A 25100-nucleotide genomic window follows, 5' to 3' on the forward strand; every position below is an offset into this window, starting at 1 on the left:
GAGTAGGCTTTGTGGGGTATGCCCAGCAAGGGTCCTGCCAGATTGTGTCCACAGGAGAGGGTAGGTGTCCCAACCCTTCAGCCTTGTCCGGTCCTCCCAGATAAACAGTGAGTCCAGGGCCTTCGGATGTGTCAGGCCAGGGTGCCCCCTGCCATCAGGGAAATGGGGACTCAGCCAGCCCCCAGCATCCCCTCACATGATGATGCGAGGTTCTGGCACCGACTCGCCGATAGATTTGTGGGGCAGCACGCTGGCCCCATTGAGGTAGAGTTCGTCGTTAACGATGACATCTTCACCCAGCACCGTCACGTTCTCCATGCGCACCTCGGGGGGAGGGGGCGTGCCTGGTCAGTGGGACAAGACGCCTTCCCTGCCCCTCCCCCACCCGGCCCGGCCCCCAGGCTTACCCACTGGCCCACGCGGCAGCGCCAGCCCACAATGCAGGACTCGAGCCAGGAGTGGGAGCGGATGCGGGCACCCCGCAGCACCGTGCACCGCCGGATGCACACACCATCTTCCACCACCACACCGGGGCCCAGGCTCACATTGGGGCCAATGCTACAGTTGCGGCCGATGTGGGCACTCGGGTCCTAAGGACCATGGGGAGAACACAAGTGAGGCACTCCTCTCCCAAGCCTGAGAAGGGGCTCGGAGGATGGGCTGGGCAGGGTGCTCACCACCAGCACGTTGCCCACAATGCCAGGGCCTGAGTACAGTTGCTCAGGCTGCTTCTGTCGTAGGGACTGTAGGAAGAGGCACATGCCGGTGAGGAAATCCTTGGGCTGCCCTATATCCATCCAGAAGCCTGTTGGGAGGAAATGCATCAGGGGGCTCAGCCCGGCCACACCACACCCCTACCCTGTGGCCTCTCTGCCTCACCCTGCAGCTCCATGGCATATAGCTGCCCCTCCTTGGCCATGACAGGGAAGATCTCCTTCTCAATGGATGTAGGCTGCAGCTGTGGGAGTGGGCAGCTTGTGAGCAGGGTCGTGGGTGGGGACACTACCCGAGCCCGCCCCGCAGCTTGCTTCTACACACCTGGATGCGCCGCAGCACCGCGGGGCTCAGGATGTACATTCCTGCGTTGATCTTGTTGGACACAAACACCTGTGGCTTTTCCACGAACCGGTGAATGCGGCCTGTGTCAGCCTCACATACCACCACACCATACTTTGAGGGTTCCTCCACTTTGGTCACCTGAGCGGAGGAGGACCTCAGGCCCAGTCTGGGGGGCTGTGCCCCAATGCTTAAAGACACATACTGTACAGCTTTGCACCCATGACCCAATGGGACAGTTAAAGACTGGGCAGTGGGAAAGCCTGGGCATGGGGTACAGGAGTGTCAGAGAAGAAAGACCTGATCCCTTACCAGAATGGAGCCCTCCTGGCCGTGGTGCCGGTGGAACTGCACCATGGCTTGGAAGGGGAAATCACAGATCACGTCACTGTTGAGGACGAAGAAAGGGTCTGCAGTCTCAGAGAGCAGGTCACGGGCAAGTGCCAGGGGCCCAGCTAGAAGAGAAGTACCCAATCACCATCTTCCTGGAGGCGGGTGGGGAGGGTTTGAGCTCAGAGGCTCAGGAGACCCCAGCCAGGCTGGGTCTTACCCCTTCCCAGGCCCTAGACCCTCCCCAAGGGACCTTTACTGACCTGTCCCCAGAGGCTCTTCTTCATGGGACATGGAGATTCGGATTCCCAGCTGGAAGGGAGAAATCGCCTGTCAGGTTCCTCCCACCAGGGTGGGTGGTTGCGCGGGGAGCAAAGAGAAAGGTCAAAAGTCCGAGCCTCACCCTCTGCTCCTGCGCCTTCATTTCCTTCTCCAGCACCTGAGACATGTAGCTCACGGCCAGAATCACGTGGTCCACGCCTGCCTGTTGGACAAAACAGCGCCCGCCAACAGAAGGGCTCAGCCGTAAGGTACGGGCGTTCGCGACCCCCAAGTACTAGCCGTCCCTCTTCCTGCCAGGTCCCACCACAACACCGACCCCTCGGGGTCTTACCGCGGCCAGCGCCTCCACTTGGTGCAGCAAGATGGGCTTATTGCAGAAATCCACCAGTGGCTTCGGGATGCTCAGCGTCAGCGGCCGCAGACGCGTCCCATAGCCGCCCACCAAGATCAGTGCCTTCATCGCGCCTGCGGGCGGCCGGAGAGTGAATCCCGGGCTCCGCGGCCCGGCCCGCCCGGCGGAGCCCTGCCACACACTCCCGCCGCCATGCCCGGCCCCACGCCCTTCGCCTGCCAGACTGACCCACTCTGGCTCTGCCTTGGCCGCCCAGTTCACTCCGACGCCGGCCCGGGGCAGCACACAGCAGTACGCGACGAGAGACGGAGGGCGGCGGGCCCAGAAGTCAGGCCGGACCTAGGCGGGCGGTGACGTAAGCCCGGGCCGGCCAATCCGCTGCCGTTTACGTGGCACGGACGCCGACGTCGGAGCGCTGAAACGCAGCGCTCCGGCAGACGTAGCCAATAAGAGGCCGGGCGCGCCCGGCTGCCATGGGGACCGGGCCTCGGGCCCGCGGGTCAGCTAACCATTGGCGGATCCAAAGGCGGAACTGGCGCCAAGGGCGAGGCTTCCTTCCCGACGGGTGCCGGGGTCGGCCGCCAGACGGCCGTTTCCGGCCCCGCCCCGGAGGGACGGGAGCCGCGGTGGGGCAGGGCCTGTGTCCTGGAAGCCGCAGGACAGCGAAGACGCGGACACACCTCAGTTTCTAGCGGCTTTATTTTGACATAACACGACCTTAGACACAAGCGGGGCGGGCAGCGCTAGGTGCACAGAAAGGGGCGACCCGGTCCAAGGCCCGAGCACCCCTCCCCGGCACGCAAGGTCCCGAGGAGACGCGGGTGGCCCAGCTGCGGCCGGAGCCGAGAGTGGAAGGGGGCGCAGGCCTCGGGCGGTGTGGGCAGGTTTAGGAGGCTTCCAGGAAAGTAGAGTAGAGAGCGATTCCTAGAGGCGAGGCCTCACAGTTCCCCGAGAAGTAAAGGAACCAGGTCCTTCCCAGGGTGCTCCATTTTTTTCCTCATTAAAACTTTTTTTTAATCGGCAATAACAGAACCAAATTGAACAGCTTTAAAGTTCCAAGCAATCTGCATCTAGGGGGCGTGCACGTGGCCAGGTGTGTGCGAGTGAGCAGCGGCTACAGAACTAGCCCAGGCCTTTGGCCCCTGGGGCAAACCCTACATCCACTGCACAGGCCCCAGTGTGAGGGAGGGGTGGGGTCCCTGGCAAGCTGCTACACTGGTCCCCTTCCTCGTTAAGCACCACCGGTCCCACCCCCCACTAGCCCAGGGGGCTGGTGTCGACTTGGCCCAGGGAAGCACTAGAGAGAGGGGTCACTTGAGCGCCCCAACCCGTGATCCCGCGTTGCACTTTGGTCCCAAGTTGGGGTTTGGGAAGGCAGAGCCTGGCAGGGACAGGGCTCTCTGGCAAGGAGCAGGCAAAAAGAGTAGAGGCAGTGAGTATGTGTGTGTGTGTGTGTGTGTGTGTGCGCGCGCGCGTGCACACACACACATGCCCACCACCCACCAGATAACAGAGCTGGGTCTCCCAAATATCAAAAGTGCTGAAAAAAGGGTTCCTGCCCTGATGGAGCAGCAGCAAATCCCAGGCCCTTCTGCTCTTTTTAGTGCCAGGAAAACACTGGATAGTGGATATAGTCTCTCTCACTATGAAGAGCAAAACAAGGCAGCATCTGCTCCCAAAACATAGGAACTCAGGAGGCACAGCACATCCCCAGGCTGGAGAGGTTCAACTAAAGGGGGTCCCAAGTGGCCCCTGACTCTGTCTTAGCCTCTGCCCTGCCAGGAAATGACAGTCTACACGAATGAAGAGCCACCACCCCTATGGCTGAAGCCACAGAATGGTACAGGAAAAATGGTCGTTACTGACCAGAAACAGGCAAGCTGTCCCTCCCAGCCCCAAGGAATGGGAACCTGCCCACCACTGGCACCAGGATCGGAGGGCCGAGAGAGAGATGGGATCCATCAAGGAGCCCATTTAAAATGTGTGAAGCTGCATCTCTAATGACTCGGAAAGTAGTCCACCAGTTCCAAGGCCTCTTAGGCTGGCAGGCTTACCTTTAATGCCCAAACAAAGACATGCCTGAAGTGACAATGACAGTGGCCCTAGGCTCAGAGGTGAGGGCACTAACCTTGGCAATGGCTAGATGAGTAGTGTCACCTCCTGGCCACATGTTCGAGGGGCAGCGGCAAAAATGATTAAAACCACCAGAAAGGTCACCCCTTGGGCCTTCACTGTACCAATGTCAGCATGGAGCAGGGCTACACGCCAGGCCCACAGAGAAGGTGCTGGGCCATCCGGGAAACACCTCCTACAATTCACTTGCTACCAGTTCTTTGTAAAAAGGTAGCACCCCTTGACAACAGGCACAGGGGCAAAAGCTCACCTCAGAAATGGCATGACACAAATCAGTACTTACTAATGAACAAGGCTACAGCCCTGGAAAAAGATCTCAAGAGACAAGGGCTGGCAGATGGACAAATGGACAGACTGACGGATCCCAGGACTGATGAGACCAAGCTCATTAGCAGAATCTGGACACCTGCAACCCAAGGTCCAAACGATGTCCCTATGAGCCCACAAGCTTTAAGCTCTCCCTCACAAGGCTGGAGCTCCTCACCGTGGGCTGCTGCCTTGAGCTTAGCCTGGGGAAAGGTGACACCCTGAGCGGACCACAGCCCTTGAGCCCTGCGAAGGGCAGCCCATCCAGAGGCAGCACAGCTGCCCAAGCTAGAGGAAGGAGTCTCCCACCCACAGCAAAAGAACTGCAAATACTGTCTAGGCCAGAGCCACCGGAGGCCCTGAGGCCTGCTGGAACACTGATTCTCCTCGGCAAACAGAGCAGGTACCCTTCAGTGGGGCAAGAAGGAGTGGCCGCCTCAGGCAAGGGATCTTGCTAAGAAAGGCTGGCTGGGGTGTGCAGGCAGGAAGAGGAGCAGGTTCAAGTGCCAAAGAGTGCCTGGGGATCCCAGGGCCTGCCCTCTGCCATAAGCTGGTCTCAGCCCAGCTTCCTCACGCCAAGGTCAGAATCGAGGATGGGTCCAGCAGTGTGCAATTGGCCCTGTGCTACCCGGGGGGCATGTGTTAAAAAGCTGGCTGAGGCCCATGCCACCAGACTAGAAAGTCCCCCAACAGATGGGCACCCAGTCCTCTACTGGTAAGGAACAAGGGATGAGTGAGCACAGAGGGGCTCTGCACCAGCCCAGGGCTTCACCCTAAAACCAGCAAGGCCCTGCAGCCACAGACGCCAAAGACCTAGGCAAGAGAAACCAATGTCCAAGGGTACCCTGTCCCTGCTGCCAGGCCCATCCACCATCCATCTTCCTAAGTCAGCCTGGACACAGCAGTCAGAGCCATAGAGCTAGAGGAGCCTGGCTGAGAGGATGTGTGTTGTGCCCTCCTTCACTTTATATATATGGATTCCAGGCTACAGCTAAAAACATTTCTTTTAGTTTACACCAAAGAGAAATATAACCCTTTAAAAGCAAGTCTGTGTGTCCTCACGGCGAGTTCAGTCAGAGCAATGGTCCCTGCCTGCGGGTGGAGAGGAAGGGGTTCTGGGGGCCCAGGGCTGGGCCTACTGGTTCTCGTCCCGCATCTGTTCCATGATGCTGATGAGGTTCTCTAGGCCGAACACATAGCCTCGGTCCGGCCCGTCATGCACGGTGGGGTCATCCCGGAAGCCCTTGAACGTGCTGTGTGCAAAGTCGATCATGCGGACATCCACCTTGGGTGGAGAGGAGGGGCCAGCCTCAGGGCTGGTGCTACTGGGGCTGGTGCTGGGACCACAGGGCGGCGCCCCCTCAGAGAGCCCTGTATCCAGGTGCTTGAGACGCATCTCTGCCCGGCGGTCCAGGAAGGACTCTGCCCGGCACTCCCTGCCATCATAGATGACAAGCAGGGAGCTAGAGTAGAAGCGGTAGGAGGCCTGCCGCTCCAGCACAGCTTTCAGGCCCCGCAGTTTGCTCAGGATGGGCTCAAAAAGGTCACGCCTCAGGTCCAGGCCGTTGTGCAGGTACTGATAGAGGGCGTTGCGGAAGCCTTCAATGGAGAGCCCGCGGCCATAGTACTTGTTCCTGCAGAGGTAATGCCCTGTATCCAGCTGGTACACCTGAAAGCCCAGGAGACAGAGCGGGTGAGCACCAGGAGTCTGAAGGTCTGATGACCTTCAAGTGCCCTGGGCAGGCACTGTCTGGAAAGTACTGACCAGTCTGACTCATCCCAATGTCAAGGCAACAGGCTCTCACAGAGGCTCTGGATCTGGAGCCCAGACTAAGGTCAAAGGGCAAGGCCAAGACAGGTCAGGGAACCCTGTGGAGGCTCCTGGGACTCACCCTCTCGGAGGAGATTCTGGACCACTGCGGGCCAGGAGGACACCTGGCAGGGGGAGCAGGCAGGTACGCGGGCCACCCAAGCCCCACAGGCGGCGGCAGCGAGGCTCTCACCAGGGGCAACTCACCTGCATGCCACAGACCCTGACACCCAGTGAGGCTGACGTACTCTGCTCGCACTTTCTCATCTGCCGGGCCGCCTTCTCCGCGGACGCGTCATCCCCATGCTGCCGGGTGCCCATCTTCAGGTCCAGCACACAGGGGTACTTGAAGTGGTGCACCACGTTCTCAAGCAAGAGGAACTCTGGGCCATGGTCAAGGAGAGTAACAGCCACACTCACCACCAGTCCCAGACAGGAAACCATGACCAAATTTTTCTATTAAAGGGGGCATTCTCTTCTAATGTGATCTGTATTCACCTCACAAACTCTCAAATGTAGATATCACACCACTGGCTTACTCCTTCTTTTCAAAAATTTTTTATTGTAGCAAAATATACATAACATAAAGTTTACCATTTTCACTACGTTTAACTGTACAGGTTTAGTGGCATGAAGTACACTCACATAACTGTGCAACCACCATCATCAGAACTTTTTCATCTTCCCAAACAAAAACTAGAAACTGTACCCACCTCTCCCATTCCTCTTCACACTCCCAACCCCAGTAACTACCTTTCTATTTTCTGTCTCTAAGAATACGACTATTCTAGACACTTCATATTTGTCCTTTTGTGTCTGGCCGTTTCACTTAGTAAAAATGTTTTCAAGTTTTATCCAATTTGTGTGTAGCATGTGACAAAATTTCATTCCTATTTATGGCTGAAAAATATTCTGTGAGATATATATATAATTTTATTCTGTTTTATTCTGTCCTGCAGGCACACACAAACTAAAGAAGACCTGGCAGATTCGCATATATCCCTGGCACCATCAGTAAACCGAGGCCCTACAAAAGTCATACCCGACCCAGGCCTAAAAGAAATAAGGAAGACATCTTTGCAGCACTATTACAAACATGAGAAATCAGGATTATCATTCCCGAATGGGAATCTTAGAAAAAGGTGGATTTAAATTTCTATCCTGCCTTTTTCTGACTAAACTTCAAACCAGTGGACTGCATATTTAAACTTGTCCCTGGTATTTCTAGAAACTTCTGCTTAAAATGCCACTATGGTCCTGGCTGGCTGACATTTATACCCATGTCCTCATTCACATCTATGGTCTGCAACCATCTTGGATAAAGGTACAGGTCTGTCATGTCCATCAGAAGTCGTCCGGACCACAGCCTGGGCCTCACTTCCGTACTGGGGGGCAAGAAGCAATCACATGATCTTGGAAGGTAAGATACTTGGCATCACTTGACGATGCACGTATTAACAGCGCCTAATTCTTTATAAAGAATAACTTATAGAAAACCATTAAACTGGCCTTTAATTAATTTCATCACCTGCTATACCTATAAACAAGTAGCAATAAAACTTAAAAAGGGCCACAGGAACACCTCACGGTGCCGGAGAGCATGGGCTCTTGAATCCTACTTTGGCCACTCATGGGCCTGGGCACAGCACTTAATCCCCCTGTGCTCCAATCTCCTCATCTATAAATGGGCTTCATTAACACTTCCTCCCTCAAGACACTGTTCTGAAAACTGAGAAAAGAGAGAGGGCTCAGCACATTTCCCCTCAGTTTCTCAGTATTAGTTCTTCACAGTCTACTGCTTCAAACACCATAAATGATCACCAGAATTCGCATTTTATAATACTTCTTTACTTTTACCATCTTAAAGACTATTACATATTGTTCAGGTATGGTGTTTATCTTAGACAAAAAACAAAAACAAAACCCACTTACCACTTTGTCATAACCACTTTTTAGGAAGGGAGAAACGTGTGCACATGCACGCACACACATGCAGATCCCTGATTCTAGACATGCACGGATACATACTGTAACCCCTGAGCACATCTGGCCATTTAAATTTAAATAAATGTAAAATTCTATAACTCAGTCACAGCAAGCATGTTTCAGTTTCTTGGTGTGGCCAGTGGCTACCATACTAAACACAGACACACACACCTTCACTGTCCCAGAAGGTTCTGCTGGACAGCACTCTTCTGAACTGCCAAGTTTAAGCTTCAGGCTTACCAGTTCGGAAGGGCAGGAGAAAACGTGTCAATAAAACAAAGAAGGACAAAGAGCCTATGAAAAAGGATGATGAGAGCAAGAGGTGCTCCCGGACAGAGAGGGCCACGGGCCCAGTGCTAGAAGGTGTCCTGACACAGGACCAACCCGTAGTCCCAGCAGGGGGCACTGTTGAAGCCTTAATAACAAGGATACTGTAGAGCTTTCTGTCCTTGGACTCGGAGCGCATGCGGCTCAGCTGCTGCTTGTGACAGCGTAGGCTCCAGGGATTGTGGCTGATCTTCTCAGAACTCAGACCGCTGTTGCCATCCAGCATCTGGAAAGGGACGTCTGAGTGGCTGTGGAGCTCCACCTTCGGACTCTTTGCCTCCTGGGAGCTAAGAAGGAAGAACAGGACACACTGAGGGGCTCAGACAAGTCACCCTCTGGGGTCTCGGTGCACAGGGTGAAGGAGGCCTAGATCAGGTCTAATCCGCCACCCATGGCCCCTGCTGAAGAGTGGCACAGGGGTCCCGGATGCATGAACACATTGAAAGGGAGTCATGAGTATATTTATATGTGTGTCTCTGAAAACGGTCTCAAAAATAACTCTTGGCATCAAGTTATGTGATGAGGATACCACTCCAGATCCATCAGGAAGGCTATTTGAAAAATCAACTGGAACAAGTGTTGTAGAGGATGTGGAGAGACTGGAACCTCCACACGCTGCTGGAGGGACTGCAAAATGGTGCAGCCGCTGTGAAAAAGTCTGGTGGTTCCTCAAAACACCAAATGTAGAATCATCGTATGATCCAGCAATTCCACTCCTAGGTATGTACCTAAAAGAACTGAAAACAGGAGCTCAAACAGAAACTCAACGCTCTGTTCACAGCAGCACTACCATAAACAAGAGATGGAAACAACCCAAGTGCCCATCAGAGCATGAATGAAAAAGCCAGGCGTGCCATACCCACACTGCGGAGGAACATTTGGCAATAAAAAGGAAGGGAATTCTGACACAGGCAACCTGGATGGACCCTAAAACCGTCTTGCTAAGTGAAATAAACCAGACACAAAAGGAGTACTGTAGGAATCCACTCGTCTAAGGTAACTGCACATTCACAGAAACAGAAAAGAGAACAGCGGTTGCCAGGGACTGCGGGGAAGGGGAGTGGAAAGCTATCGAACAGGTATGGAGCTGCTGCTGGAGATGAAAAGGAATTCTGGAAATGGACAGTATGAAGGCTGCACAAGAGCGTGCATGTATTTAATACAACTGAATGAAAGGTGAAATGATAAAGTGATAGGTGTACTTTACAATTTTTAAAAATACAAAAATTGGGCGCCTGGGTGGCTCAGTGGGTTAAGCCACTGCCTTAGGCTCAGGTCGTGATCTCAGGGTCCTGGGATCGAGTCCCACATCGGGCTCTCTGCTCAGCGGGGAGCCTGCTTCCCCCTCTCTCTCTCTGCCTGCCTCTGTCTACTGTGATCTCTCTCTGTCAAAAAAAATAAATAAAATCTTTAAAAAAAAATTAAAAATTAAAAAAAATAAAAAATACAAAAATTGATGAATGTACAGTTTTATACTTAACAAATACAGAGTGGAGCCTGGGATGCCACTGTCGAGAACAAGAGTAGCCATTCTGTTTGTGTCCACGTCTACAACCAAAAATTTTTTTTTTTTAAGATTTATTTATCTGATAGACACACAGCAAGAGAGGGAACACAAGAAGGGGAGCTGGAGAGGGCAGAGAGCCCGATGCGGGGCTCGATCCCAGGACCCTGGGATCATGACCTGAGCTGAAGGCAGAGGCTTGACAACTGAGCCACCCAGGTGTTCCTACAAGCAAATTTTTTTTTTTTAATTTATTTATTTGACAGAGGAGAGATCACAAGTAGACAGAGAGGCAGGCAGAGAGAGAGGAGGGAAGCAGGCTCCCCGCTGAGCAGAGAGCCCGATGCGGGGCTCGATCCCAGGACCCCGAGATCATGACCCGAGCTGAAGGCAGAGGCTTTAACCTGCTGAGCCACCCAGGTGCCCCGCTACAAGCAAATTTTTAATAAGACCTAAAAAAAGCATATGCTGACAATGTCTGCGTGCCGGGGTAGCCGCAGACCCAGGAAACGGCAGAGCAACTCCACAACTCAGAGCAGCAGCGAAGCGTGGCAGCGGTTATCAGATGCCACCGTCCTCTCCTGCCACTGCTGATGCGCTAAGTTACGCAGGGCTGCGCTAACCACCAGGCCCAGGATGTACTGGAAATGCAGACACTCCCCCACAGGGTGGCTGGGTGGGCTGGGTGAAGTGGCTGAGAGACATGGGCAGACATTCCCATTCCCTCTAACCAGAAGTAGAGCAGCCACGGATGCCTCTCAGCATGACCAAACACTCATGTCCTCCTGGGGAGGGCACGGCTGAGGCTATTTATGAATGCCTTTTTTGTGATCCCCTTTAAGAAACAACAAGGTGGAGATGCCTGGGTGGCTCAGTCTGCTTTTGGCTCAGGTCATGATACCGGGGTCCTGGGATCAAGTCCCGCATCAGGCTCCCTGCTCGGCGGGAAGTCTGCTTCTTCCTTCGCCTGCCACTCCCGCTGCTTGTGCTCTCTCTCTCTGACAAATAAAATTTTAAGAAAGACGAAAGAAAGAAAGAAAGAAAAGAAAGAAAGAAAGAAAGAAAGAAAGAAAGAAAGAAAGAAAGAAAGAAAGAAAGAAAGAAAGAAAGAAAGAAAAGAAAGAAAGAAAGAAGGAAAGAAAGAAAGAAGGAAAGAAAGAAGGAAAGAAGGAAAGAAAGAAGGAAAGAAAGAAAGAAAGAAAGGAAAGAAAGAAAGAAAGAAAAGAAAGAAAGAAAGAAAGAAAGAAAGAAAGAAAGAAAGAAAGAGGGAGGGAGGAAGGAAGAAAGAAAGAGAGGGAGAGGGGAAAAAGGAAAAAGAAACAAGAAAAAGAAACGAGGTTTACTCATCCGCCAAGGAAACCCAAGTAAGTTCTCCCCATGCCTCTTGGCCTCAGCCTTGGTGCTGCAGCTCTGGCTCTGGTGACGAAGCAAGCCCCACTCCTAGAGGTAACTTAGAGCCCCTGCGAACTGAACTCAGACACAGGTCGACTTTGATGTTATTCTATGTACACTGGCTTTTCACCAGATGATTCATGAAGCAACTTCTGTATCTTTGGAGAACAAAAGCAAGCCCACTCTAGAGAGCTGCTGAGGGAAAGGCATCAAATGCCAGCTATGGGCTTGAGGACTTGGGGAACATTCCTTGTCACAAGCTTGGGTCCCACAATCATCAGTGAAGAGGAAGCCCTTTGGGGAATGACAAGGAAGCCCTGAAGAAGTGCTTCTGCAGACTGGAGTCTATTTTCCACCAGAATACTTAACACTTGGAGACCCTCCTCACTAAGAAATGGGTGTGAAGGCCTCTCCTTGCATCAGAGAGGCAGAGCAGGCTACAGAGGGCCCCTGACTGAGGACACAGGAGATGACACGTCACATACTCAGCCGGAGTCTCGTGGGGTTCTGTGTTCCTCCATGTGAGTATGTCCTCTTCCAGCGATGGGAGCGGGGAGAGCTGGAAGGCCCCGGGCTCACAGCTTCAGGAACCAGGGTGCACAGCATGTGCTGCTGAACTGACGTGATGTCAGAGTTAAACTATGTGCTGCTACAGCTAAGAAAAGTCCCAAAACCAACTTCTAAGTTGAGTCACAGATCTTAATCACTGAACCTTTTTTTTTTGAGTGAAATAATATACTTTAAAAAAAATTTTTTAAGTAATTTCTATACCCAGCATGGGGCTTGAACTCACGACTACGAGATCAAGAGTCACATACTCTACCGACTAACCAGCTAGGAGCCCCAAAATTAAATATAAAGTAATTTAATCATACTATTTTGATTTTACTTTGTTTCAGGAAGCTCACATCATTTTTTTTTTAAAGATTTTATTTATTTATTTGACAGAGAGAAATCACAAGTAAGCAGAGAGGCAGGTAGAGAGAGAGGAGGAAGCAGGCTCCCTGCTGAGCAGAAAGCCCGATGTGGGGCTCAAACCCAGGACCTGGGATCATGACCTGAGCCGAAGGCAGCGGCTTAACCCACTGAGCCACCCAGGCGCCCCAGCTCACATCATTTTTAATTTAATTTGTCTTTTAATAATTCAGTGGGTTTTAAAAAATATATATTTTTACAAGGTTATGAAATATCACCACTATCTAATTTTTAGGACATTTCATCACCCACCAAACAATCACCATTAGCAGTCACTTCCTATCCTCCTCTCCCCCTCAGTCTCTGGCACCCACTAACCTGCTTTCTGTCTTGTGCATTTGCCTATTCTAAACACTTTCTATAACTGGAATCCCACAATACGTGGTTTTTTGTGATTAACTTCTTTCACTGAGCACAGGTTTTCAAGGTTCATCCCCATTGTGGCCCGTACGAGTGCGCCATTCCTGTTTATGACTGAATAACAGTCAGCCTTTATTCATCCATTCGTCAGCTGATGGGACACTGGGATTACTTTGGCTGTTAGGACTAACGTTACTATGAACATCTCTTCACAAGTTCCGTGTCTGAATGTATTTTTTTAATTCTCTCGGTACAGGCTGCTATTCCCAGGAGTGGAATGGATGGGTGTAACTTTCTAAGGAGCTGCCAAATACCCGTTTCCCAGGGTGGCAGCACTAGTTTCCATTCCTGTCAGCCATTTAAGAGGGTTCTAATCTCTCCACATCTTCTTCATCAACACTTTTATTGCCTGTCCTTCTGATGACAGCCATCCTAGGGGAGTTCACATTTTTTGCATAAAATATTCAGAAACATAATTTCTTGTAGACTGTTTTCCTAACCTATAAGGAAAATCATTTCCAATGCAATAAACTAAATTTTAGGTGCAGGGAAAGGGTTAAGAGCTGACCTCAGTCTCTCAGAAAGGTCAAAGAACCTCTTCCAGAACTCTTCAAAAACACTAGTCCGGACACACTCTCATTGCACTTGGGCAATCCTACAGGTCAGAAAGCAGATGCAACCTCACCGTGGACTACGGCATTTCAATCTCACGTGTGAGACAATGACAAAGCTGGAGGACACAGAGCACGAATGGCGGGGAGTCCTTGCTTCCAAAGGGCTGAGAGACCTTCACTCTCTCTTGACCAGCTCCATCCATCCTCAGAAGGTAGCATCACTGGGGTGATGTGACACGCCTGGGTGGGTAGCCAAAGAATACCAGCCATCTTCCCCCAACCCTGAGCCCTACTTCCCCGGGGTGTATCGGGGCTCTAGAGAGGCCTCGGGCATTTGTGCTGATTAGGACCACATGTGCGCCTTCGGCCCTGCTCACCAACCCCCCTTACCTCTCGGAGGTTTCAAGGGACAGGCTGGCTTTCTCCTCCTTGTGGTCACTGCCACTGCCTGACCGGTGTAGGCTCCGGCGGGAGTGTTTGCGCCGAGGTTGCTCCCGCTCTGGTGTGTCATCCTGCTCCACAGTCTCACTTTCCACATAAGGGTACGCCACCAAGTTGATGTAACCATCACTGTCTCCCTCAAAACAGACAGACACCACGCCTGTTGAAAAAAAGGCAGCTAGTCAACAAATGTCTACACAGGCTGGGTCTATGCAGCACAGACTGCCTGGTACTTGCTGTCCCACAGTACATCACCTGCCCTGAACCAACTGAAGATCAATGTAGGAACAATGACCAACACACACCTTTCCAGAACACAGCTGACCACTCGCCCCAACTCAGAGGCTGCTACTTAGCCTTTGATCGTAGATAGATATGTACATCTTTCCCGCGCTCTTCTCTAGCCCCGGCACTTCCAGTGACTAACTTCTGTACCACTCAAAGCTGTGTGCACTGGAGACACTCACACCTGACAGGACTTAACCTTCTCCTTATTTAACTACTCTGTGATCCCGCCATTTCCTATGTCGGTGACTTGATCTGTTTCCTTCAGCCCCGTGTGCCACCTAGAGAGACTTAAGACTTCTCCCTGCAAAACAGTCCCCAAAAGAAGTCTTCTGCCCACACTGAGCATCAGGCTCTTCTAACCTCACCAGACAGAACTTCTGTCTCACTAAACCACTGGCACTCCTAAATTGAGACACCTTTCTGTTCTCCCTGCTGTACTCAGGCAAAAGAGTTTACTGTGTCCATTTTTTTACCAAACAGGCTGTTCATAGTTTCTTCTGTATAATTACCAAAAGAGTTAAAACACAATACCTACAAACCTAGTCCAAGGAGTTAAAAAAAAAAAAAAAAAGAGAGAAAGATAAAGGAAAGAGAGAAAAGAAAAGAAGAGAAGAGAAAAAAAAGGAAAGAAAGAAAAGAAAGACAAAGAAATCAAGAAAGGAGCCCAGGGGTACCTGGGTGGCTTAGTTGTCCGTTAAGCATCTGACCTTAGCTCAGGTCATGATCTGGGTTTCCTGGGATCCCGCCTCTCACGTCGGGCTCCCTGCTCAACAGGGAGTCTGCTTGTCCCTCTTCCACTGCCCCTCCACCCAGCTTGTGCTCTTTCTCACATAAATAAAATCTTAAAAAAAAAAAAAAAAGATAGAAGTCCAGGCTGCCCGTCATCTAACTTCCACACCCAACCTTCTGTCAGCTACATTTCTCCTTTCACACTTTGTGTACAGAGCTGGCTCTATGATCGCAGCATAAGTGAGAAGCATTTATAAATAAGTCAACATGCCAGACCAAGAATACCCTTCTCTTTGGCCCATTTCCTTCTCCAGGTAGGCACTGCCTCACTCCCTGAGCCCTTTTAGAAAAAAATTCCTGAAACATTAAATTGATTCTTTTTTCTTACATTCTTACTACACTGCCCAACGTATGCTGCGCTTCAGTGGGCCTCACCCCTGCACCCTGGCTGCCTCTCCTGCAGGTGTTCACCTCTGTAACCTCCTCTCTGTCTTCATTCACTAGAACCTCAACTGTTCCGGCCTGAATGCCCTCTGGTCTTCAAGTTTCTCGGTCTCCTGGGCTGCTCCTTATGCTCTGACCTAGAGGATCCTCTAGGCCTGCCACACAGCTGTCGTGCTGACCAGTGTGACGGTCGTTCCATTTATCCTTCTATGGTCCTCTACTTCTCCCCACTCCTCGTTTACTCCTTACTTGAGTGGAAAACATCTTCAAAAGTAACTTTCTAAGGAAGGGTGGTCAGGTCAATTCTGAGTCCTTTGCAGGACTTTATTCTGCTCCAACACCTGACTGACTAAAGACAAAATTCTATATTGTCTGTAAATAAAGACACTTCTACTTCTTCCTTTCCAACTGGAATGCATTTTATTATTTCACTATCTGGCCTAACTACACTGGCCAGAACCTCCAGTGGGAAGCATGAATATCCTTGTCCCGTTCTTGATCTTAAAGGGGGCAAAGCAATGGTTTCATCATTACGATGCTGACTGGAGATTTTTCATAGATGCTGTCAGTCAGGTTGAAGAATTGTCCTTCTATTCCTAGTTTGCTGCTGTTGTTTTATGAAGCAAGAATGGATGTTGGGGGGAAGCCTAGGTGGCTCAGTCAGTTAAGTGTCTGCCTTTAGCTCAGGTCATGTTCATGGGGGTCCCAGGTTCCTGGGATCAAACCCCACAGGGAGCCCGCTTCTCTCTCTCCCTTTGCCCCTCTCCCAGCTCTTTCTCTCAAATAAATAAAAATCTTAAAAAAAAAAAAAAATGGATGTCAGATACTATCAAATGCCTTTTCTGAATCTGCTAAGACACAGATGCATAGATGGTTTTTCTTTTTTTAGATCATTAATATGGAAATTCATTTAACCTCTGAATGTTAAACCTACCCTGTATTACTCAGATAAACCCTACCTGGTAATGATGTATTGTCCTTTTAACATGTTGTTGGACTCAATCAACTAAAATTTTATTGAAATTTTTTTACATCTAGATTCATGAGGTCCATTTATTTTCTTATAGTGGCCTTGCAGAATGAATATTCTCTTTAATTTAATTTAACATATTCTTTAATTTTTTGGGAAGAGTTTCTGTAGAACTACTGTAAGTATTTCTTTCTTAAATATTTGGCAGAATTCATCAGCGAAGCTGTGTGGGCCTAGAGTTTTCTTAGCTAGAATGCAACATCAATTTACTTGATAGTGCTATTCAGAGTCTCCATTTTTTCTTGAGAGTTTTCATAGTTTGTATCATTCAAGAAACTCTTTCATCGATGTTGTAGAAGTTACTGGGATAAAGTTTTTCATAATATTCTTTTACCTTTAAACATCAGTAGACTCTAGTTACAACTTATCTATCATTTCTGATATTAGACATTCATATATTCTCTTCCTGATCAGTCTAGCTAGAGATGTTCTCAAAAAAATAAGCTTTGGTCTTTGCTTTTTATTGATTTTCTTAATTTCTGCTCACTCTCTTACTGAATTGTCTTTTTCATACAGATCTGCATTAATTTAGATATATATATTCTGGAAATTAATCCTTGGTCAGTCATATGTGTTGTAAATATCTTTATCCATTTTCTTTGAAGCCATATTTTGATAAACGTAAGCTTTAAATTTTTATATGTCAAATATATCATTATCTCCTTTGATTAGCTCTTTTATTTTTGTCTTCCAGGCTCATCTGAAGCTATACTAGAAATATGTCCTGCTGAGGCACATACTTTTGAGTCCCCTGACAGACCACTGGCAGACACAGAGCATCACACCTACTATGGGGAGAAATGGCTGTGCTGTGCGTAGGCCAGGAGGAAGCTCTACCAAGAGCAGATGAGACCTGGTAATTAAAAGAGCCATGCAATCGACCATTATTAGATTAAGGAAAAAATATTTTTGATTCTGACTTTTTTAAATACCATTACTCACACCTAGGTAGAATGCAGATGGGAAAATGAAAATCAATGCTCTTAGAATTCATCTGATGTAAGCCCTTTCTTGGCATTTGTAAGACTAATTTCAATAGACACTAAAGATCACATCTGATGAAGGTTTTATTTTTTACAATATATTCTTAAAAACTATAGGAAAAAAATATGTAACGTAAGTTTATCATTTTAACCATTTTTAAATGTACAATTAGTGGCATTAAGCACATTCACAATGCTGTATATGACTTTCTTTTCTTTTTTTTAAATTTATTTAGACAGACAGAGATCACAAGTAGGCAGAAAGGCAGGCAGAGGGTGGTGGAAGCAGGCTCCCCGCTGAGCAGGGAGCCCGATGTGGGGCTCAATCCCAGGACCCTGGGATCATGACCCGAGCTGAAGGCAGAGTCTTTAACCCACTGAGCCACCCAGGGGCCCCTGTATATGATTTTCATTATCTATTTCCAGAACTTTCTCATCACCTCAAAGAAAAAGTCTGTACCTATTATATGATAACTACCCCTTTCTCCCTCACCTGAACCCCAAGTAACCTCTAACTTACTCTGTTTCTACAAATAGGCCTACTGTAGACATTTCATAGAAATGAAATCCTATCATTCTCGTCCTCTTGTGCCTGGCTTATTTTACTTAGCATAATGTGTCCAAGATTCACCCATGCTGTAGCCTATATCAGAACTTCATTTCTTTTTATGGCTGAATACTATTTCATTGTGAATATATATCACATTTGTTTATCCATTCATCTGTGGTGGACACTTGGGTTGTTCCCACTTTGGGCTATTGTGAATAATGCTTCTGTGAATATTAGCTTATAAGCATCTGTTTGAATCCCTGTTTTCAATTCTTTTTTTTTTTTTTTAAACATTTTATTTATTTATTTGAGAGAGAGAGAGAGACACAGTGAGAGAGAGCATGAGCGAGGAGAAGGTCAGAGGGAGAAGCAGACTCCCCGTGGAGCCGGGAGCCCAATGCGGGACTCGATCCCGGAATTCCAGGATCATGACCCGAGCCGAAGGCAGTCGCTCAACCAACTGAGCCACCCAGGCGCCCCTCAATTCTTTTTTTTTTTTTTTTTAAAGATTTTATTTATTTATTTTGAGAGAGAGAGAGAAAAAGTTTTTTTTGTTTTTGTTTTAAAGATCCTGTTTATATTCTTTTGGGTACACAGCTAGGAGTGCAATTGCTGGATCATATGGTAATCCTGTTTAATTTTTTTTTTAAAGATTATTTATTTAGTTATTTATTTATTTGGCAGGGAGAGGGGGAGAGAGGGGCAGGTGGGCAGAGGGAGAGGGAGGAAGCAGGCTCCCCACTGAGTACAGAGCTTGAGGCAGGGCTTGATCACAGGACCCTGGGATCATGACCTGAGTTGAAGGCAAACCCTTAACTGACTGAGCCATCTAGGAGCCCCGCTGTTCAACTTTCTGAGGAACCACCAACCTGTTTTCTGTAGTGGCTGCACCATTTGACATTCTTACTGGCAGTGTTCTTATTTCTCCACGTCCTTGCCAACATGTACTTTCCTTTTTTTTTTTTGTTATAGCCATTCTAGTGGCTATGAATGGTATCTGACTGTGGTTTTGATTTGCATTTCCCTAACGACTAATGATTTGTTTCATGTGCCTATTAGACATTTGCATATCTTCTCTGGAGAAATGTTTATTCAAGTCCTTTGACCATTTTTTAACTGGGTGTTTCTTAACTCTTAACAAAGAGTGGAACTAGTTCTTAAAACACCCAAGCTTTTTTTTTCTTTTTTCTTTTTAACCTCAAAACTTTTGCTTATGCTTAGAATGTTTCTTTCCATTGCCCTTTGCCCACAGCTGCTCCTCACACTTGAGTCCTTCAAGTCTTCCTGGATATTTCTTTCCTGATCATCCTATCTCAAGTGTTCTGTTCTGGAAGCCTTATTATTTCTAATTATAGAACCATATTTAGTTTCTTCACAGCACTTATCAAAATCTAGAAATTGTTTTGTCTATATGTTTATTTACTTTTTCTCACATTAGCATGTATGCTCCCTGTAGGTATGGTATTTTGTCTTTTACATTAATGAGCATAGGGCCTGGCATCTAGTAGATGCTTAATAAATACAAGATTAATGAATGAGGGAATGTTTTGCATAAGGAAACAGAAGCCTAGAATCTCACGTTTAATACCATATGCTGCACCACCTGATGACTGCAGCTGGTCATACTAATAAAAATCCCTCTCCAAACTTATTGCCAAAACACAGAATATCACCGGCATTTTTCCTTAGCTTGATTGAGTTTTAAAAATACCTGTGTTCCTGGCAATAAAGAGATACATGTGTATGTGTGGGTTAGTAGTTATACAGACCTGTATAAATTTTCTAGACCTGTCTGCTAAAAGGGCCTAAAAACAATGATACTCCAGTAGCAATCAGTCCATCTAGTGTCAAGATCTTGGTTTTTCTAAATACCATTTCTACAATAAAAGGAAGCAAAGCTCCCTGGAGAAATGGTTGGTTCCTGAATCAGGGCAGAAAAAATAAAAGATGGGCCTGGAGCACCCTGCGGTAACTGAATGCAAAGAAGTAGTAAAAAATGATGGGATATATGTCCCAAGTGCACAAGAGCCAAGGTAAAGGAGGCCCAGTGGCCACATCTAGAATATAAGAAGTAAAACATCCGTAAGCACATACTGATAGATAAATGGGTGAGGAGGGACAATTCTTCCTTATGGAATTGTAATTCCTTTTAATTAAAGATACAGAAGAAATGGTGGAAACAGAAGTCACCATTAGGCATACAACACAGTAGTAACTGTTACAGGTGAGGACCACTGATCAATTCTAAAATTAGAGGACTAAAGTACTATAAGAAATAGGATATTTAGGGACACCAGGGTGGCTCAGTTGGTTAAGTGTCTGACTCTTGATTTCGCCTTAGGTCATGATCTCAGAGTGGTGAGATCAAGCCCCATGTTGGGCTCCACGCTCAGCCGGAGATTCTCTCTCTCTCTCTCCCTCTGCCCCTCCCCACTCCCACCCACTTTCTTTAAAATAAATAAATAAATCTTGGAAGGGGGGGGGAGGGAAACACTTAGAAAGTCTCAAAGTATCTCCCCATAGGATACTCATTAATTACAACAGGGAAGATAGTAACTTTACAGTGGAGAAGCCTGGCAGACACCACCTTAACCAAGTGATTGAAATTAAATCACTAATAACAATGTAGTATCTTCGGACAGGAAGAACTGAGAGGACACAAGATCATTTCTGTTGCCCAAGATAAATAACCTCAGTCTAACCATGGGAAAATATAAGGCAAATTCAAATTTAGGAACATTTCAAAAAACCACTGCTAGTATTCTTCAAAAGTGTCAAGGTCACGAAAGACAAAGACTGAGATACTCTCTCAGGATGGAGGAGACTGAGGAGGAATATATGCAATGTGAAGTGAAAACATGAACCAAAAGAAGAACATAAGGAGGAAAACTAACAAAATCTGAATAAAGTATAGAGATTAGTTATTTTTATTTTTTTTAATTTTTATTTATTTTTTAATTTTATTTAATTATTTGGCAGAGGGAGAGAGAGATCACAAGTAGGCAGAGAAGCAGACAGAGAGAGAGGGGGAAGCAGGCTTCCTGCTGAGCAGAGAGCCAGATGTGGGGCTCGATCCCAGGACCCTGAGATCATGACCTGAGCCGGAAGCAGAGGCTTAACCCACTAAGCCACCCAGGTGCCCCAGATTAGTTATTTTTATTATATCAGGGTTCATTTTCTGGTTTTGATTATTATAAACTGTACTACAGTTAGTTATTTAAGGAATTCTTAAAAAAGATTTTATTTATTTGAGACAGAGAGAGTACAAGTGGGGAGGAGGGTCAGAGGGAGAGGGAGAAGCAGACTCCCCACTGAGCAGGGAGCCCGATGGGAGCTCGATCCCAGGACCCTGAGATCATGACCTAAGCCAAAGGCAGATGCTTAACTGACTGAGCCATCCAGGCACCCCAAGAAATTTTTTTAATAGGATGCTTTTATTGATGCTTGATGATTAGCTTAAGTGAAGACTTGGATTTTAGTATAAGCTACTTTATCAACAATACGCATAATCTTAAGAACAGCACTGTTCTTAAAATCTAAAATCAGTTCCTGAATTGACTTAAGGAGCTCGGGGACAATATTAAAAGGGGCCAGGTTTTCACAGCCCTCATCCATCTCTGCACACTGGCCGGCACTATCAACAAGTAGCCTCCCATCTGCCGGAGCACAGACCACAGCACGTCTGCCACAGGGAGTTCAGTCCCAACAAGTCAGGAGCTCTTTCTAAGAGTAGAGTTCATAGAGTCGAACATAGTGGCTTCCTCTCTACTGTTTCCCTGTTTTAAGATTTACTTATCTGAGAGAGCACGTATGTGCATGAGCAGGGGCAGGGGCAGAGGGAGAGAAAGAGAGAATCTCAGGCAGACTCCTTGTAAGGCATGGATCCCCAATGTGGGGCTCAACCCCACAACCCTGAGATCATGACCTGAACTGAAACCAAAAGTCGATGCTTAAACAACTGAGCCACCCAGGAGCCCCTACTGCTTCCCTCTTTTAACTGAAAAATAGCTATTATCTACAAAGGTATCTACAATGGTTAAATTGACAGCATTATACTTTTGACCAAACAGAGAGAAGAAAAAATGTGCAATGTTCCTTTCTCCTCTGATGGAAGACATCGTTTGGCCACTGAACTTCATTTGAATCTCTGGCACCTTCTTCCACGTTAGCCCAAAACCCAACTGATATTCTTAACAGGGCTGTTTTCAGTCGGCTTGCCAAAGCACTTAAGAAGGCTTTCTGACACACTGTTGATTGCTGAATGTATGAGAACAGCAGACAGGACCCTGTAGTCCTGTCCCAGAGCAGCTGGGACAGCAAAAGAGGGAGGGGAGGTGGGGTCTATGTGAATCACGATCTTTCAGTGCCCTTGTCTTTCAATGCCCCATAATCCTTTCCAAGCACTGAGTTTAAGTCCCAGGCACTGGTTAATGAAGCAGTAGCTCACCAGCTTGGGTTATGCTGGTTACATCCAAGTCCACATGTGGTATCTCAATCATTGTGAAGCGACCATTAACTGCAGCTTTCAATTCATATAGACATTTTAAATATTTTGGTGGGACTCAAGAGGCTGAAGAGATGGGTCAGACTTCCTGCACCTGGTCCACAACCAGGCAAGGAAAGATGCATTACTTTATAACAGGGCTTTACCTGGTACACTGGCATCACAGGAGCATTAGAGGAAGCTGGGTAGATGGGAACTCTAATTTTTTTGGTAACTTTTCTGTAATTCTAAATGTATTTCAAAATAAAAAACAAAAGTCCTGTGGTGTTGGGTTTTCATATATATGAACTGGACCAATAACAGTTTCCATTTTCTTTGCATAAATTGGGCTTCATTTGACTTAATAAGAAAGGATCAAATTTTGGTTTAACTGTGTATTTGAGAACATATACTTCTTTTTCCTAGTGAAAATGCAGCCTGGGGGCACCTGGATGGCTCAGTGGGTTGGGGCCTCTGCCTTCGGCTCAGGTCATGATCCCAGGGTCCGAGGATCGAGCCCCACATTGGGCTCTCTGCTCGGCGGGGAGCCTGCTTCCCCCTCTCTGTCTCTGCCTGCCTCTCTGCCTACTTGTGATCTCTGTCAAATAAATAAATAAATAAATAATCTTAAAAAAAAAAAAATGCAGCCTGAAGAAAGAAAATAAAGTAGGTACTAATGATCTGCTATGGCTTTTAAAGACTTCTGTTCCCCAGTCTGAGAGAAAGTTGCGGGGAAAAACTGAACCAATGCTAGGGACAATCCTTCCCTGGGAGGCAACCTGAGATTCAAACTTGTTCCAGTTCTGGTGGCTGTGATTTAGAAAACACTTCTCTGGAGCCAGGGCTCAACTTCTTTTTAAGACATTCTTTTTTTTTTCCTTAGCATCAGAAGGACTCAATGAGTTAAAAGGGCTTATAGTTCTCTATCTGGTTTTGGCATATTTATAGCAGAAGATTTGGCCATGAATGTGTTGAGTATGGAAGAGTAGGCGGCTGAAGCTGCATTTATAAAGCATTTGTAACTGTTGTTTTTAGCCACTTAGAGACAGCAGTGTGTTTGATTCTGGCTTCTCTCTCCTTTTGCAGGCTTAGAATATTTATTCCTTCAAATTCCGTATTCTTCTGGTTCTGTTTTGAAAACAATAGCAAATAGACCATCGAATTCAAAATTACACAATGGACTTGAATATACATTTCTCCAGAGAGGTACACAAATGGCCAACAGCACATCAATATCATTAGTCATTAAGAAAATGCAAATGAAGGGCACCTGGGTGGCTCAGTGGGTTAAAGCCTCTGCCTTCAGCTCAGGTCATGATCCCAGGGTCCTGAGATCAAGCCCCCCGTCAGGCTCTCTGCTCGGTGGAGAGCTTGCTTCCTCCTCTCTCAACCTGCCTCTCTGCCTACTTGTGATCTCTGTCTGCCAGATAAATAAAGTCTTAAAAAAAAAAAATGCAAATGAAAACCACAGATACCATTCATACCCACTAGGATGGCTATAATAATTTTTTTTTTTTTAAAGCAAAGTACATGTCAGCTAGATGTGGAGAAACGGGAACATTGCCAGTAAGAATGTCCAATGGTGTAGCCACTACAGAAAACAGTTTGGTGGGGGCGCATGGGTGGCTCAGTGGGTTAAGCCTCTGCCTTCCGCTCAGGTCGTGGTCTCGGGGTCCTGGGATCGAGCCCCACATTGGGCTCTGCTCGGTGGGGAGCCTGCTTCCCTCTCTCCCTGCCTGCCTCTCTGCCTACTTGTGATCTCTCTCTCTCTCTCTGTCAAATAAATAAATAAAATCTTAAAAAAAAAAAGAAAGAAAGAAAGAAAACAGTTTGGTGGTTCCTCAAAAAGTTAAACAGGATTACTATATGATCCAGCAATTCCACTCCTAGCTATGTACTCAAAAGAACTGAAGACAGGCTCTTAACAGAAACAAAACTCTCTCTCTCAAAATAAAATCTTTAAAAAAAATTGAAAACAGGGACTCAAGACAGATGCTTATAAGCTAATATTCACAGAAGCATTATTCACAATAGCCCAAAGCGGGAACAACCCAAGTGTCCACCACAGACGAATGGATAAATAAATGTGATATATATTCAAAATGGAATAGTATTCAGCCATAAAAAGAAATGAGGTTCTGATATAGGCTACGACACGGGTCAGTCTTGGAAACATTATGCTAAATGAAATAAGCCAGACTCAAAAGTACAAGAATGAAATGATCCCACTCCTATGAAATGTCTACAGTAGGCCCATTTGTAGAAACAAAGTATGTCAGAGGTTACCTGGGGTTCAGGTGAGGGAGAAAGGGGGAGTTATTATTTAATGGGTACAGACTTTTTCTTTGAGGTGATGAGAAAGTTCTGGAAATAGATAATGATAATCATATACAACACTGTGAATGTACTTAATGCCACTAAATTAACCATTTTAAAATGGTAAACTTTATATTATGTATATTCTGGCACAATAAAAAAGAGTTACAAAAACAACAAATACTGATATGGATTGGTTTTTCAAAACTGAGGATCCCTTAAGCAAAGGATGGTGTAAACATGACTAAATTCATAACAGCTTTGGGAAATTAAAAAGCAGAACCTCTGCCCAAATTTAACTTATACGTGGTGGACAATCATGAAAATGTATAAATAGTGACAAAAATCAGAGTTTAAAATGAAGTGACTTAGGGCACCTGGGTGGCTCAGTTGGTTAAGCATCTGACTC

At 47.2% G+C, this 25100-nt stretch overlaps 2 protein-coding genes and 1 pseudogene across 4 annotated transcripts in view; all 3 read right to left on the bottom strand.

Annotated features, from left to right (window-relative positions):
• Positions 1-43: 43 nt before the first annotated feature.
• On the bottom strand, positions 44-2317 carry LOC111143776 (GDP-mannose pyrophosphorylase B). The gene is made up of 10 exons (XM_022497634.1): positions 2249-2317; positions 2000-2133; positions 1790-1870; positions 1650-1698; positions 1369-1511; positions 1039-1197; positions 880-958; positions 678-805; positions 408-590; positions 44-324 (listed from the first exon to the last, which is right to left on the bottom strand). The coding sequence occupies exons 2-10, from the start codon at positions 2126-2128 to the stop codon at positions 193-195; spliced, it is 1083 nt and encodes a 360-aa protein (XP_022353342.1). The 5' UTR covers positions 2129-2133; positions 2249-2317; the 3' UTR covers positions 44-192.
• Positions 2318-2701: 384 nt separating this feature from the next.
• LOC111144093 (inositol hexakisphosphate kinase 1) overlaps positions 2702-25100 on the bottom strand; it is a 63866-nt gene continuing 41467 nt past the window's right edge. For 2 of the 3 annotated variants that reach the window (XM_022498204.1, XM_022498207.1), the window contains exons 3-6: positions 13818-14028; positions 8688-8869; positions 6477-6652; positions 2702-6128 (exon numbers count right to left, since the gene is read on the bottom strand). In XM_022498204.1, the coding sequence (XP_022353912.1) occupies positions 5595-6128; positions 6477-6652; positions 8688-8869; positions 13818-14028 (1103 nt within the window). In that variant the 3' untranslated portion in view covers positions 2702-5594. Of the gene's footprint in view, positions 6129-6476; positions 6653-8687; positions 8870-9310; positions 9320-13817; positions 14029-25100 lie in introns of all 3 variants that reach the window. The other variant, XM_022498203.1, reaches the window with a different exon arrangement.
• LOC111143898 lies at positions 21349-22557 on the bottom strand (annotated as a pseudogene).

The sequence above is a fragment of the Enhydra lutris genome, unplaced genomic scaffold, assembly GCF_002288905.1.
Source record: "Enhydra lutris kenyoni isolate GAN:26980312 unplaced genomic scaffold, ASM228890v2 scaffoldscaffold10, whole genome shotgun sequence".
NCBI classification, from domain to species: domain Eukaryota; kingdom Metazoa; phylum Chordata; class Mammalia; order Carnivora; family Mustelidae; genus Enhydra; species Enhydra lutris.

Excerpts from the sequence above, each read along its gene's own strand:
- LOC111143776 (XM_022497634.1), bottom strand. The coding sequence starts at position 2,128 with ATGAAGGCACTGATCTTGGTGGGCGGCTATGGGACGCGTCTGCGGCCG. Across the intron at positions 591-677 it reads TTGTGGGCAACGTGCTGGTG|GACCCGAGTGCCCACATCGG; the intron begins GTGAGCACCCTG and ends CATGGTCCTTAG. Across the intron at positions 325-407 it reads GCTGCCGCGTGGGCCAGTGG|GTGCGCATGGAGAACGTGAC; the intron begins GTAAGCCTGGGG and ends CCTCCCCCCGAG.